General features: G+C 60.3%; 1 protein-coding gene across 1 annotated transcript in view; it reads right to left on the bottom strand.

Moving 5' to 3' along the window:
* Positions 1–15381, bottom strand: part of HMCN2 (hemicentin 2) — a gene marked incomplete at its 5' end in the record, with an annotated part of 129630 nt that overhangs the window by 943 nt on the left and 113306 nt on the right. The window contains 13 exons of the mRNA XM_081152147.1: positions 765–891; positions 1796–1915; positions 2626–2946; positions 3428–3556; positions 4176–4310; positions 4951–5073; positions 5193–5255; positions 6344–6581; positions 6939–7060; positions 7161–7298; positions 8167–8316; positions 10943–11212; positions 14398–14479. Coding sequence (XP_081008273.1) covers positions 765–891; positions 1796–1915; positions 2626–2946; positions 3428–3556; positions 4176–4310; positions 4951–5073; positions 5193–5255; positions 6344–6581; positions 6939–7060; positions 7161–7298; positions 8167–8316; positions 10943–11212; positions 14398–14479 — 2018 coding nt within the window. The remainder of the gene's footprint in view (positions 1–764; positions 892–1795; positions 1916–2625; positions 2947–3427; positions 3557–4175; positions 4311–4950; positions 5074–5192; positions 5256–6343; positions 6582–6938; positions 7061–7160; positions 7299–8166; positions 8317–10942; positions 11213–14397; positions 14480–15381) is intronic.

Raw genomic sequence — 15381 nt, 5'->3', positions numbered from 1 at the left:
TCAGCACACTGAGGCCCAAGAAGCCAGAGACGCGCCCTTTCAAATCAGGGCAGGTTCCCCTAGAGCCCCTCCAGGGCCCCAGAGCTGTGTCGCCTGCTCTGGATGGGAGGGTAAGAAGGCGGGATTCAAATACCGCTCAGCCTTGCAAGGGCACCCCATGCCCCAGCACCATGGAGCCCAGGGCCAGGGCAGGTCATCACCCAGGCGCTTTTCCTAACCGCTGCATGTGCAGCTCCTGTCGGCCAGGGTCCCGGGGCTGCATCTTGGTCAACAGTGGCAATGTGTTGTGTTTTTGTGTGTCTGTGCGTCTGAGTCCTAGACCTCTGTGTTTCTGGGTGGCATTTACGTGTCTGTGTCTGTGCTCCTGTGTCCAGGGTTTTGTGGGTGTTCATGTGTCCCCATGTGTGCATCTCCTGGCCCCCGTTCCCCAGTCCTCTCGTAGCTCTGGCCTCTCGGGGTCCCCAGTGCTCCTTGCTCCTGCTGACACATCACTGCAGCAAACAATAGGGTCCAGGCAGACTGGCGCCCAGTCTGCAGGCAGGTGCTCTTCTCGTGGGCACCCTGCCCTGTGGGCACAGAGGCACTGTCCTGGAGTTCAGGCAGGGCTGACCCCAGGTCATAGGAGGGCCTCTGCCTGGATGTGGCCTGGAGGAGGGGTCCAGCCTATAAGAGCCAGAGTGTAAACTGCCCAGCTCCCTGCAGATAACACGCCCCCTGGCCCCATTCCCAGTTCACCCCCCACCCCCAGCCAACTGAGCGCTTACCCTGGGCTGGAGCCCTGCCTGTAGGTGGCAGGACAGGGCGTGTCCACACACTGGTAGCTGCCTCGGGTGTTAAAGCACATCTGGCCAGGCCCACACTCGATGCCCTCCTCCTCGCACTCGTTGATGTCTGTGTGGGGAGGGTGGTGAAGGAGAGAGGGGGTGAGGGGATGGAGCAAAGGGGAAGGGCAGAGGCAGGAGCCAGAAGGCATGGGGAGGGGGCTCAGTGGGAGAGAAAGGCCTGCGGAGGATCAGGTGGGCAGCCCTGGCACAGCCCACAGGCCCCTAGCACCTCCCCCATCTCCCCACGGCGTGGTGGTGGTGGTGGTGGTGGTGGGCACCCTGGGGATCTCTGTGCCTAGAGCTGGGTTGGAGAGATGAGGGAGAGATGAGGGCTGCCCTCAGGCCCAGAGTGCCCACTGCCCACGGGCAGAGTGCCGTGATCCTTGTCCGCCCTGGTGGATGCCCCACCCTTCTCAGAGGACAGTCACTGACCCCAATGATAGGAGTGAGGGGTGGGGACATGCAAAGCAGGCTGGACTCCCACAGTCTAGCAGGGGAGCAGCAGGGCTGGCCCAGCCCCACAGGGCAGGGAAAGTGCCCTGACTTGGGAGTTGGGGGACTTCACCACCACTCCCCATGGTGGCTGTCTCGCTGTGAGTGCAGCCCTGTGCCCCCCTTCCACATGTCTCAGCAGGTCACTTAGGGGAAGCCTGTGTCAGCCCCATTTCACCAGGAGGCTGAGGCTCAGAGAGAGGAGGTGAGCTGCCCAGGGACACTCAGCAGAGCTGCAGCGGGCCCCCAGGGCTGCTCTGAGTCTGCCCATGCAACCTCTTGGCGCCTGCTTCGAGTGTGGGGCCCGGCCTGGCTGTGGGCACCTGGGGCGGTCACTTAACTCCTCTGAGTTTATCTCCCTGCCTCTCCCTCAGGTAACATGAGATGGCACAGAAGGGGCTGGAAAGAGCAGCTTGGGTGAGGGGTGCCCCTGCCCAGGAAGCCCTGCACTGGCACCCTGGCACCCGGGCAGCGCTCACCCTGGCAGTTCTTCCTGCTGGGGAGGAGGCGGTAGCCCGCGGGGCAGAGGCACTGGTAGCTGCCCTCGGTGTTTCGGCAGGCGTGCTGGCACAGGCTCCTCACCCGGCACTCGTCCAGGTCTGGCCCGGGCATTGGTTGGGGGTGATGGAGGCAGAGAAACACGCTGAGTCACAGGCACCCATGTGGCCACTTGTCTGCCAGCCGGACTCGGGGCAGGCCACGGAAGCCCCTGACTTAGGTGGGCCACCCCTTCTCCCTGCCCTGTCCCAGCGGACTTGGGACTCATGGCTCAGGAGGGTCTGGGGCTTGGCGGGGCTCAGGGAGAGTGGGGAGCTCCATTCCATCCACGGCGTTCGCCAAGGCCTTGGGGGAGGCACCCCTGCCGTAGGGAGCCCGCCTTCCAGGCAGGAGCGCTGAGTGGTCCAGCCCCGAGGCTGCCCCCCTTCACCTCTCCGCAGCCTGGGTGCTGCACGGGGTCCCCACCAGTCTCTGCTCCCATTCTCGTGTCAATCTGGAACATGCTCCCCACTCCTGAAAACCTCCCTCCCTGCCGCAGCACCGCTGGGCATCCAGAGGGCTGCTTCTCAAAGGGGGTTCCTGGGACACTGGGCAAAGCATCCGCAACTTAAATCGTTTAGAAAATACTCCACCCCCTTCTTGGAAGCCCCTTGCCCATCAGCACAGCCAGGGCTGTGAGACGCCTCGAAGTAAAAAAACAGCCTCCTCCCTGCCTGCCTGTGAGTCCCGGGTTTTTGAACACCCCTAGCCTAGGAGCCCGAGACAACACAGCGGGTGTCCCCCCAGTGGGGTGCTTGGAGCCTGGTCTTACCCCTACAGATGCCGTTCTGCCGGATGAAGCCAGGGGGGCACCAGGCCCGGCCCATGCTGCTCAGGGCTCCGGGGCGTGGCCGGAGGGAGACCCAGGCGTGGTAGGAGCCACCGGAGACAGGGATGTGGGGCCGAGGCCAGGGCACCAAGGGGCCCAGGTGGCTGACCGTGGTCACATTCTGTGTGCTCTGTCCCATCAGGGTGCAGACCTTGCCATCTGGGAGGAGGGTGTGGCCCGGTGGGCACAAGCAGCGGTAGCTGCCCTGGAGGTTGTGGCACTGGTAGGCACAGGCCCTGGGCATCTGCAGACACTCGTTGATGTCTGGAAGGAGTGGGGGCCGGGGCCCGAGGGCGGCTCAGGGCTTGCCGCAGCCGCCTGCCTCCCAGCATCTAGCTGCGTCCCTGCCGCACGCGGGCCTGCTGCCGCCTCCCTCTCCTGGAACCCCGGGGCCTCCTCTCCCACTCCAGCCTCCACGGCTCCCAGGCCTCAGCCTCCCCCAGCTCTGAGCGGACCCCAGACTCCAACCGTCCCCCGGCCCCCTCCCTCCAGGGTCCTAGAGAGGCTCACCCTGCTTCCTAAGCTTTTCCGAGACCCGCCTACTTCTCCCCACCCTCCTCCTGGGCCCCCTGGGGAGGAGGCCTTGCAGGGTGGGGGTGAGGTTTGGGGATCCGCAGGCAGAGCAGGGACCCAGGCGCGTGGTGAGTGCACAGACAGCCCTGGCTGCGTCTGGTTATGCATAGACCATGGCCCTGGTCACAAACGCTCCCTGCCTGTGAGCCGGGCGGGCGTGGTGTCCCCATACCTAGGCAGGGCAGGCCAGGGCCCTGGGTCCGGTACCCCCTGGGGCAGCCGCAGCGGTGCCCGCCGGGGGTGTTCGCACAGATCTGGTCGTAGTGACATTCGTCCGACTGCTCCAGACACTCATCCACATCTGGGGAGGCATGGGCAGGGGTGGCTGAGCCCCGAGCCCACCCCCAGTGGACAAACCACGCCTCTCCACACCTGGGGTCATCCTGCCCCCTCTCCAGCTTCAGGACCTCCCGCTTCTACCAGCTCCGGAGGGTCAAAAGGTTATGGGTCCAAGAAAACACCATGGAGTGATGGGGCTGGCAGGACCCTAGAGGTCGCCCACCCAGGGGTGGCACCTGGCTTCATCTCACAGGCCAGCTGCAAGTGACTCACAGTGGCTACTGGACAAACTGTGTTGAGAAGGATTCAGAGGCTGTCTCTGGGCTGGGCCAGGATCCAGGAGGGGGACAGGGGAAATGGCAGCAGATACGGCACGTTTGCCACCCCTGACCTGGTCGCCCTCCACTGGACAGATGACAAGCCTGAGGCCCAGAAACAAGACCCTTGGCAGAGGTACTCCGGCTGCCAGCAGCCAGGCCAGGTCTCACTCGGACCTCCCGAGCCCAGCTCCTGCTCCCTCCCTGGCCTCACGGTGCCCCTTCTGCCAAGAGAGTGACAGTTTCCCGGAGGCCCAGCATCCCAGTGACGCACAGCACCTCCTCCGCTGAGTCCCGCACAACCCCACCCTGTGTCCCTGTCACCTTCACAACCGGCCCCATCAGCGGCCACCCGGAAGCCAGGCCCACAGTCGGGGAGGCAGCGGTAGGACCCAAGCAGGTTCACACAGCGCTGTCCCTCTGGGCAGAGGTCAGCGGGCCACGCACACTCATCCACATCTGGGGATGGACAGGGATGGGGGCTACATGAACACATGTCCCCAGCACCCCCCCCGGCTCTGGCCTAGCCTCCCCACACAGGCTTAGTCCCCAGGCCCAGGAGCCCCAGGGATGGAGGTCCCACCCCTCCTGCGGGCTCTGTGTGTCACCTTGGCACCCCCACAAACACAGAGCCCGCCCACGGGACCCGAGGGTGGCATCCACCGTGAGGTTTTAGACAATGCCCCGTGGGCACCCAAGGAGACATAGCAGTGCCAAGTCCTGGTGGTGGGAGTGGGGGGACACAGATGGGGGGTCAGCATCCTGACAGTGTCCCAGGGTCAGATTTGTTGCTGAGGGGACAGGTAGAGCCGGCAGGGGAGACAGGTGTCAGCTCACCTCCTACCCCAGTTGGCTAGAAATGGCTGCTGCGTGAAGGGACAGCTTGCAAGGCTGTGTCCAAGCTCAGCTGGTATGAGTGCCCTGAGCGCATGGTGGCCATGCGAGTGTCTCTCGGGATTCCCATCACCCTCACCTGTGTCCCTCCCAACAGGAAGTACCAGTGGGAACAGGGCATCGGAGCACCCGGGCTGGCATCCCTGTCCACCCCTGCACACACTGGGCCAGGTCCAAGGAGAGCCTGTCCGCCAGGGCCACTCACCTCTGCAGTTCCTGTTGTCCCCGGCCAGGGCGAAGCCGGCTGGGCAGGAGCAGGAGAAGCGGCCAGGCACGTTGTGGCAGGAGTGGGAGCAGGGGCTGGGGCCGCTGGAGCACTCGTCCCTGTCTGGGGTGGGGACAGCTGGTGGTCTTTGAGCCAGGCCCTCCTGGCAGCTGGCTGGATAGCTCACCCAGCCCAGGCTGAGGGCCTCCCTCATCATGCCAGGGTAGGGATAGGGTGCTCACCCACACAAAACTCTCCCTGGGTGTCCAGCTCGAAGCCCTCTGGGCAGCCAACTTCATTCTCTTCTGCAAGGCAGAAGACAGGCCCTAAGGACACAGGGCGCGAGGGACAGAAAGCAGCCCTGGCCATAGCCCAGGCTCGTGACTCCCTCCCACCAGCTTGGCCAGGCTGAGGCCTCTCAACCGGGTGCTCAGCCTCTGTCCTGAGCCAGGTCAGAGCCCAGAGTCAGTGAGCCCATTCCCAGCCCAGGCCTGCCTGAGGCTTGGCTGTGGGTGGTGTCATGAGGGGCTCACAGCGGCTGGCAGACCCAGAAATCATTAATAAGCACAAAGCAGGAGATTGCACATGCGAAACTGTGCTTGGTGGGACCTGGCCCCAGGTTGGGGTAAGCGAACATCAGACCGGGCAGTGCACCCAACACAGGATGGGTGCAGACTGTGTTCTGGAGACAGGCAGGAGACCAGACTGGGTGATCACAGGGACAGCACCCTTGATAAAGCAGCCACTGGGTGCCAGGCGAGGGTTTTAGAGACAACCCCTCTACTCCTGCACCCTGTAAGGCAGGCGATGTCATGCCCATTTCACAGATGGGCGCACAGAGGCTCAGAGAGGGCCAGGGCTCTGCCCCTAAGGTCTCACAGCCGAGAGGTGGGGCGGCTGGGTTTGAACCAGGGTCTGCCTGACCTCAAAGCTGTGCTCTGACCACTGTTCCATGTTCAAGGTTAAAAACCTTGGAACCTCAAACAGTGGTACCAGGAATATTTTTAGCTTCCTTTGGTTGAGAATATCTGGCATGTTTGTGAGGGTCGCCAGGGGCTCCAAGAGTGGCTCCCAGGCCCTAGGTGGGGTCTCTGGTGCAGGCACCCTTGAGAAGAGGGTAGGATAGGACTCAAGTCTTGAACCGCCTGGGGGTGGTTTGGACCTTGCCATTGAGGCCTGGGGCAAAGCTCTGGAACGTTTGCACAGGGGTGGCCTGAAGAGCTCTGGGTAGATGGACAGGAACAAGGGCTGAGCTGTCTTAGTCCTGAGTCTCTGATCCATGGTCAGTGGGTCAGGGATGGGCTGTCAGTTGGGTCTTCAGCCTGGTGCATTTGGGGCTGTGCACAGCTTTTAGCTGGGGCAGTGGGGGGCGGGGGCAGGATGGGGCCCTCACCCGCTTGCAGGGCTGTGCTGAGCTGGAAGTGCAGGGCCTCAGCCTCGGGGTCAAAGGCCGAGCTGATCGCAGAGGCTTGCAGGTGCTGCACCAGCTGGGGCTGGGGGCCCCGGGCTGCGTCGTACTGGATGCTGTGGTTGCAGCTCAGGGACACTGGGAGGCTGTCTTGCAGAAAGCGCTGCGTGGAGCCCACGAAGAGCCGGCCAGGCCCCGTCTGCACGTAGTGCTCCTGGAAGTCCTAGAGGAGGGAGGGGGTGGGGGAGAACCTCTGGAATTTCAACTGCCCAGCAGCCTAGACCTGGGACCCTCCACCCCGCTCACTGGGCGCTGGGAGAGGAGACGAGACCCCGCGGGCCTCTCAGCGATTCCTCCCACCACTGGGCAGCTTCCAGCAGGGCACAGGAGGTCTTGCTTATGGGTCAAGGGGAACATCCCCAGAGGCCCAGAGGCTGGCCCAGAGTATCTTCCTATTAGTTCCCCCCTAAGTCCTAGGCCAGGCCAGGCCAGGCCCCTGCTGGGGTGTCAGGATGGTCCCAGGCAGGACATCTATTGTCTCTCACCCACCCCATCTGTGCGCCCCGGGGCTTGCCCGCACCTGCGCCTGAAGATCCGCGTCAGCCAGGCTCTCGGGGATGACGCCTCGGACCACGACATCAAGGAGCAGCAGGCCGCTGGGATCCAGGCCCCGGGCCACCTGGGTCATCGTGAGCAGCTCCCCTGCAATCCATCCCCGCCCGGCCTGGAGTCACCACAGGGGAGAGGCCCTGGGCTCAGGCCCCAGTCTCACCCAGCGCACCCGGGGGGCGCCCCCACTCACCTGTGGAAAACTCCATGTGCGACTCCTGCCGGAAGGTGCCACCAGTCAGGGAATGGCCGTTCAGGGCACCTCCACGCTCTCCGGCCAGTGCCCAGTAGATGGGGGCAATGGTGACCACGAGCACCCGCATCAGAGGCCCTGGACAGGGTGGGGGGCGGCGCCAGGTTAGGGCCAGCCGCTCCTTGCTCAAGGCCCCTCTGTGACTCCCTATTACCCCCAGGAAAGCTCAGCCCCAAGATTACCTGGACCTGTTACTGGGTCAGAAACAAGTCGCAAAGGCCCATATCTACTTCTTGGAGGAGTTGAGAAATCAGCGAAACATACAGAGAAGTGCATGTAACTTATTGATATTCTGCTCAATTCCACAAATGCTGAGAACACCCCATATGCTGAGGACACTGTTTTATGAATCTGTCTTGGTTTTCTGGACCTTCTGGCTAATTTTACTCTCCACATCTCTCCCCTCTTGCCTGAATCCCGCAGTAGTTACTGGTGACACCTTCACTTTTCTTTCAGCTCTCACTTTAATAGGGGGCAAAACTTCATACAGCAGTTGGTGGTTTCAAGTTCACGGGCTGACCTGACCTGCATTCACCCAGCCTGAGCACATACATATTTAATTTTCACCTGAGGACGTGCTTAGGGAGAGGAAGAGAGAGACAGAAGACAGACAGACAGAGAGAAACACAGATGTGAGAGAGAAACATCCGCTGGCTGCCTTCCGTACGCGCCCTGATGGGGAATCAAACTGGCAACCTTTCTGGGCACCAGACAACTCTGCAACCAACTGAGCCACTCCGGCCGGGCTTGGCCTGCTTTTAAATGCAGTCATTTTGTTTTCTTTGGGGGGGTGTGGTGGGGAGGAAGCGGCCACACCTCAATCCACTCTGGCTTGGGCTCAGCTTTTAGAGGTGACTGGGTTTCCTCTGGGAATCAGGCCCAGAGCAGCCTCGAACCACAGGCTTTGCCTCCTGGCTCTAGCACGGGTTGGAAGGTCCCCACTTACCCACACTCGCGGGGATGTGACCGATGCTGCTCCGGAAGGTGGTGACCCTAGAGCGGGCCTCCTGCTGCACACTGGTGTTGAGGGTGGCCACGCCAAACTCCTGGCCATTGATCACCCCGATCATGCTGCCTCGACTCCCCCGGGGCTCCCCTGGGAGGAAGGAAGAGAATGACAGTGACACTATCCACCTCTGGGCCCTCAGAATAAGCAGGTAGTTACCCATGTCCAGAAGGTGTAATCTGAGGCTCAGAGAGGTGAGGTAACTTGCCCAAGGGTGCCCAGCTAATGGGTGGTGGTACCAGCTTCTAACCTGGCTCTGCCGTCCCCTTCCCAGAAACTTGGGTTAGCCAGGCCCCAAGCCGTACTTGAGTCGGCTTGTCTCTCAAACGAGGGGGTGGGACCAAAGATGCACCCAAAACCTGTTGGCATGCTGAAGGAGCCAGGCGCTGAATGCCACCGCCTGAGTTTACCCCATTCCAACAAGGGCCCGGCTCCAGCCGCCCTGCAGCGGCCGGCTGGGGTGGGCCGGGTTTGGAGGAGCCGCCAGGCCGTCTGCAATCAGATGCCCTTCCGCACTAATCAGACGGATGGCGTGGGCACAGGGGGCGCTTCCTCTGGCTAATGGGCCAGCTGCCTCATCTGGACAGATGGCATTCCAGGGGGCGAGAGACAGGAGCTAGCCTGCCTCTGAGCTCAGCAGCTCTCAGGGGAAATCAGCAACAAATTGCTCACGATCTGTCAAAAAATAACATCAAACAGAACTGCCAGGATCCTAACTGGGTAAATTTGGGGGATGGTTAATTTCGGGTTCCAGGAAGCAGTGCCATTTCCTGCAGCCCAGAGCTGGGGTTTGATGAGATGTGATGCCCATCTGGGATGTGTCCTGTCAGTATCTGCTGCCCTGGAGTTGATGCGAGGGACAGGAAAAGGCCACGAACCTGCCCTTGGCCCTGTAATGAAGCGGCGAGGCAGAAACTGGGAGCTGCAGATAAAAAGGCAACAGAATGGCCCCCTGGCGACTTTAAACGGAACGGGAATCGAAGGCCGGGATGACAGCCACTGTCGACTTTCTCAGACATGGCGCGACTCAGCAGCCTCGTTTCCCACAAGGCCAGGATGGGCCCCCAGGACGGATGGGAAAGGAGGGAGAGCAGACAAGTCCATAGTGAGGGGGCCTCAATTCCCAGTCAGGGCACATGCCCGGGTTACGGGCTCGATCCCCAGTAGGGGGTGTGCAGGAGGCTGCCGATCAATGATGTTTCTCTTGCCGATGTTTCTATCTCTCTAGCCCTCCCCTTCCCCTCTCTCTCTAAAAATCAATAATAATAAAAAAAATTTTTTAAAAAGTAGTTGTTTCCATTAAAAAGGTAAGGAGGCTGTTATGGGTTTTCTCCCTAAAAAGATATGTTGGAGTCCTAATCCCCAGACCTCAGACTGTGACCTTATTTAAAGATTGGGTCTGTACAGAGTAATGGAGTTAACAGGAGGTCATTAGGGTGAGCCATGGCCTGATATGACTGGTGACCTTAGAGAAGAGGGAAGTTTGGGCACACATGCACCCAGGGAGAACGCCATGTGATGTGGAAGCAGAGACGGGGTGAAGTTTCCATAAGCCGAGGACCCCGGCCCTCCCATCGCCAGCACACCAGCAGAGGCCAGGGCGAGGCACGCAGTAGATTCTGTCTCAGCCAGAGAGGGAACCAACCCTGCGACACCCTGACCTTACACCTCCACCCTCCAGGACTGCGAGACGACACGTTTCTGTTGTTTAAACCGCCCGGTCTGTGGCGGCCACGGGAAACTCATATAGCAGCCACGTGGCGTGGGTTGGGGGCTTTTCAGCAGGAGAGGGTCAGAATTGGGACCAAGCTCTGAAAGGAAGGGAGGGTCTGCTCAGACCCCAGGGTGCCCCCTCTGTGACTGGGTGTCAGAGAACCACCAAGCTTTCCAAGTGGCATGCGGTGGTGTCCCCACCCTGCCCACAGGAGAGGAGGGGACCAGTGGCCAGAAAGGGGCCCGCCTGGTTGGCAGTGAAGTGTCGAGTCCCAGTTCCAGTCCGGCCTGAGGTGCCGCCTGGAAAAGGGTTCTGTGGAGAAGGAATCGGACATTGTGTGCAGTGATCGATTAGTGATGTCTGCCACGGGCAGGGCCAGAGATTCACGGCCAGACAAATGGAATATTTATGGAAATAACAGAGGCCCAGAAATATTATTCAGTGGCTTTCCATTAGTCAGTCTGGGTCACTTGATGGTTTCTCAGGAGGGTCATCTTCTCGATTGTAAAGTCTGGGCTGACCCCAGGGAGAAGGGTGCGGACTGAGGAGGGCGAGACGGCAGGGTTGGTAACGTGGTGAGCAGCAGGGTTACTGAGCAGCCCCCAGGGGTGGCAGAGCTCAGGGCAGCACTGGCTCGCAGAGTTTTCACAGCAGCCCCAGGGAGGCCCCCACTCTGCCAACTTCACAGGGCTGCAAAGTGTCCAAAGAGAGGACACAGATCTGTGCCAGGTGAGCTGCAGAAGCCGGAGTCCCAGGCCCAACACAAGCTGTAAACACTCAGTGTCTCAGAGCCTCAGTTCCCTGACTACACAGGGCAGGGTAGGTAAGATGGCCCACGAGGCCCTTCCAGTGGGTTCATTCAATGTCTGACTCTCAGCAAAGAGAAGAGCTGGGGAGCTAGCATGGCGGTGGGCCAGGTCCCCCCCAAACAGCACACAAATTCCCATTTTGCAGGAGATCCCGCCTCTGCCCACCCACAGTCCGGGCAGGGACGCCTCGTACCTTTCACAGCCAGGAACGCCCGGGCTGTGGCAGAGCCCAGGAGGTTGTGGGCGACACACTCATAGGCGCCCGCGTCCCTTGTCTCCACGCGCTCCAGCCACAGGCTCCCGTCTGGCAGGGTCCGCAGCCGCCGGCTGGCCTGCAAGGGCTGCCCTGCTCGCAGCCACTCCACCGTGGGCACCGGCTCTCCAGTGGCCTGGCACCGCAGGGTCACGTCATCCCCGGACCTCGCTGTCACGTCCTGGGGCTCCACCCGGAACACCGGGGCACCTGGGGGAGGCCCAGGGCAGTTTTTAGGAACATTTTACTACTTTCGGATGTTCAGGTGATACATACGTTTCAACAGAATAGAAAACATAGAAGCAGAAAGGACAAAAGAGCCACATACGACCCTCCGGGCCACTGGCCGCTCCGGTGTTTGCTTCTAGACGCTGTTTCCATGTGAGAATGTGACCGGAGTTCGTTGGTTCCTCCCTCTCTCCCTCTCTCCATCTCTCTCTCTCTCTCCCTCTCTCCAGTATAGCTCATGACTACCTTAGGCCACTAAATACTCATTTTTAGTTGTTACGTGGTACCGCGTTGCTGGGGTCTATCCTAACCAAGTCCCTATTTTAGGCCATTTAGATGGCTTCCAATGAAAGGACACCACTTGCAGGAACTGCCTCTCCTTGGTGCCACATGAAATGGGCAGACGTGGCTCTGTCACCGCTGAGGGCTTCTCACCAAGTCACTCCATGGCCTCAGCTCCCTCACCCGAAAGATGAGAATTCCTGTCCGTGAACTACCACAGCCCCCAGGGTGACGACAGCGAGGGATGGGAACCGTCCTGCTGGTGAGACGCGGGCAGGCGGACTCCCGCTGCGGGTGGAGGCGGGAACCGGCCGCGCACTGCGGGCGAGTGTTGCCTAGTGTCCCGGTCTCCCTGTGGCTGCTGGAACAAACGGCCACAGACCGGGTGCCTTAAGACACAGTGCTGGAGGCCAGAGGTCTAAAATCAGTTGTTTCATGGGACAAAGTCCAGAGGCTCCAGGGGATAATCCGTTCCATGGCTCTTTCGCCTTCTGGTGGCTTCTAGTATCCCGCGGCTTCCAATGTACCATGGCTTCTAGCGTCCCGTGGCTTCTAGTGTCCCATGGCCCCCAGTATCCCATGGCTCCCAGTGTCCCATGGCCCCCAGTGTCGCGTGGCTCCCAGTGTCCCGTGGCCCCCAGTGTCCCGTGGCTCCCAGTGTCCCATGGCTTCTAGTGTCCCATGGCCCCCAGTGTCCTGTGGCCCCCAGTATCCCATGGCCCCCAGTGTCCCATGGCCCCCAGTGCCCCATGGCCCCCAGTGTCCCGTGGCTCCCAGCCTACAGTGGCTCGAGGCTCCCTCACTCCATGCGTTGCCTTCATCTTCATACTTTCTCCTCGCTCTCCCTTCCTCCCTCCGTCCCATCTCCCTCTGCCTCTCTGAGGACACTAGAGGTAGCATTTAGGCCACCGAGACAATCCAAGATCGCCTCCTTAGGGCAAGATCCTTAACCCGTCGGCAAAGGTCATTTTCCGGAACACGGTAACAGTCACGGGCCCTGGAGACCACGTCTGGGAGCCGTTTACCGGCCGGCCGCAGGCAGTAGCTCCTGGAGCTGGACGTGCGTGTTCCGTGGGACCTGGCAGCGTCCCTCCTGAGTCAGTGCCCCAAAAGGACTGTCTGCGCATGTTCGCCGCAGGCCTGCATGAGAATGTCACCCAGCACTGTCCTAACCGCCCTAACCTGGAGACTAGCCCCCAGCGGGATACGTAAATAAATCCCGGCTTACCCGTATCGCGGAAAAGCATCGGGCAATGAGAATGAATCTCCTAGTTCCACGCAGTCTCCCACACACCGATGTGCCCAGTGGCACAGAACACGTGACAGGGGCATCCCATTTCAGTAAAGGTCCAACATAACTTCCACCACGCTGACTGAGGGGTCAGCAAGTCGGCGCCCACGACAGCGAGCACAAAACTACAAAGCTGTCAAAACCAGTGACTTCGGGGCTCTAGAAATCAACTCAAGGCACGCAACAAACTGACCATCATTTATCCAGGAGAAGCTTCTAGAACTTGGGTAAGAGCGGTGGACGTGGGGGGCTTCCTTCCCCAGGCTGCTCCCTCTGCCCCCACCCCCACCCCACCCCCTGGTGGTCACAGCAGAGCTGCGAGGGCAGGGCTGGCTGTGGACACCAGCAGCTTTGCAGCTATAAAGGGCTGGCTTGGTTTGCAGCAGGGGGCGGAAGGAGACTCGGGGAAACCGGGGTGTTGTCTGGGAAACAGCTGGTCGGAGGCAAAGGGGGAGTTGGCATCTCTGCGGGCCTGAGATTGTGGCCCTGGTTGAAGACACCAGGGGGCCCACCAGAAACTGAAAGAGGGGAACCTGGGAATGAGGGGGCCCGGGATGACTGGAAGATTGCCTGAAGTTTTTTTTAAAATGGTATGATCAGTACCATTTAAAAGTGGTATGATTATCAAAAATTTGAATAAAATAATAGTAATAATAAATAATACCTGGCATTTACTGATTATCTACTATGTGCCAGGTGCTGTGCTAAGCACTTTACACGCATTATTTCATTCAAGCCTCACAGCTACTTACAAGGTCTGTTCTATTATGATCCCTATTTTAAAGATAAGAAAACTTAACTACTGGAGAGAAATTCAGTGATTTGCCCAGGGTCCCAGAGCAGGCGGCTGAGCCAATAACAAGCCCAGCTGACTGGAGTCCAGGGCCTGCCCTCTTAACCTCTGGGACGGAGGCTAGCATGGCTCACGCCTGTCGCAGGGCCTTTGCACCTGCTATCCTTTCTGCCTGAACAGTTTCCCCCAGGCTGTCACACGGATGCTCCTTCTCATCATTTGGATCTTAATTTAAGTGTCGTCCTGAAAGGCCTTCCCTGATCACCACCCGCCACCTCCGAACTGCCTGAACTTTGAATTACGCCACAGCCATGCGGACGCCTTGAGGAAGCCTGTCGCCTCAGTTTTTAGCAGGTTTGGCCGTGATGTGTGTGGGCACAGACTTCTTCGATTTACCCTGTTTGAGTTTTGCTCAGCTCCTTGAATTTGTAGGTTTATGTTTGTCGTGAAATTTCAGGTCACTCTGAAGCTCTGTATAACACAAGCTGCCTGGCAAATCCAAGAGCTGTCCCTGTGAGCTCGGTGACAGTTTTGGGTTTTGAATAAATAGCCCCCCAGGCCTGGCTGTTGGGTCCCTGGCGTTCATTAGCCCCGACCCTGACACCCCTTCTACCCTGGGGAACATCCCACAGGACTTCGATTGTTCTGGATAAATAATTCCAAGTCCCGGCCCTGCCTCTCGCCCTCAACTCTTACCAGATGGCCTGGACCAGCCCAGCCGCGGCCTCGGCACAGCTGACCCTGGGCGCCCACATGCCCACACCGTGCCCACCCAGGGCCCGGGCGGGCGCCGGGACTCACTGTGCAGCACGAGGACCACCACTCTCTCCGCCGTGCCCATCTCATTCTCTGCCAGGCACCGGTACCGCCCCGCGTCGTCCCTCTGTAGGTGGGCACACGAGGGGGACGCGGCGTTCAGGAGAGGGGCGAGGGATTGGGGAGCAGCTTGGGACAGCTGGGCAAGGAAAGGGGTGACTGGAGCAAGACCCGCCTAACCGGGAAGGAACTTAGAGCCTAAACCACCGGGGGCTCCGGGACTCCTCACAGTGACGCATTAGAGGGGCCTTTGTGGCCACTTGTCAACAGACATCCAGCCCCTTCCACACCTGGAGCTGGGGGGGGCGGTCAACTGAGGGCATCGACTCGCCGGGCAGCCACCTGCTGCAAAAGGTGATTTAGAGTCGCCTCTTCCCAGCAGTGTGCGTGGCGGTGTGTCACCCACGGCGCGGCGTAGGGGCTGCTTGCGAGAAGCGGTTCGTGGTCAACTAAGCGTGGGCACTGGGTGAGACAATGGGGGTCCAAGCGCAGGCGCTCTCGGGCTTTTATTGGGCCCGTGTGCACTGCCATCCCGGAGGGCAGGTGGTGGGCAGCGTCCCCCCACTCAGTGGGAGGGAAGCGGCTGTCACGGGCCATCGGCCACCATGGGCAGGGATGGAGCTCACTTCTGAGTGGCAGCACTGCCTTGAGGTGGAGCTGGGGGCGGCCTAAAGCCACCGTCAATGCCCAGAAGATGAACCCCGGGAGCCGCTCCAAAGGGCCCGGCAGCAGGGCACACAGTTAGGAGAGTCGGTTTGGGGGTCAGACTGATACGGGACCAAATCTCGGCTCCCCGGTTAACCACACTGAAGCCATTACTAGACATGACCATGTCTCTGGAGCCTCAGTTTCCCCATCCCTAAAATGGAGATAGCGACTGCTGGGATCGTTGTAGCATCAAATGGAATCACAGCCATTCAGTGCCCGGTCTGCGGTCCATCCTCAGGTCCCCGCAGCCGTTACTCCTGC

This window comes from Miniopterus schreibersii (genome assembly GCF_964146895.1).
Source record: "Miniopterus schreibersii genome assembly, chromosome: 11".
NCBI classification, from domain to species: domain Eukaryota; kingdom Metazoa; phylum Chordata; class Mammalia; order Chiroptera; family Miniopteridae; genus Miniopterus; species Miniopterus schreibersii.
This window is presented reverse-complemented; position numbering and strand designations above follow the sequence as displayed.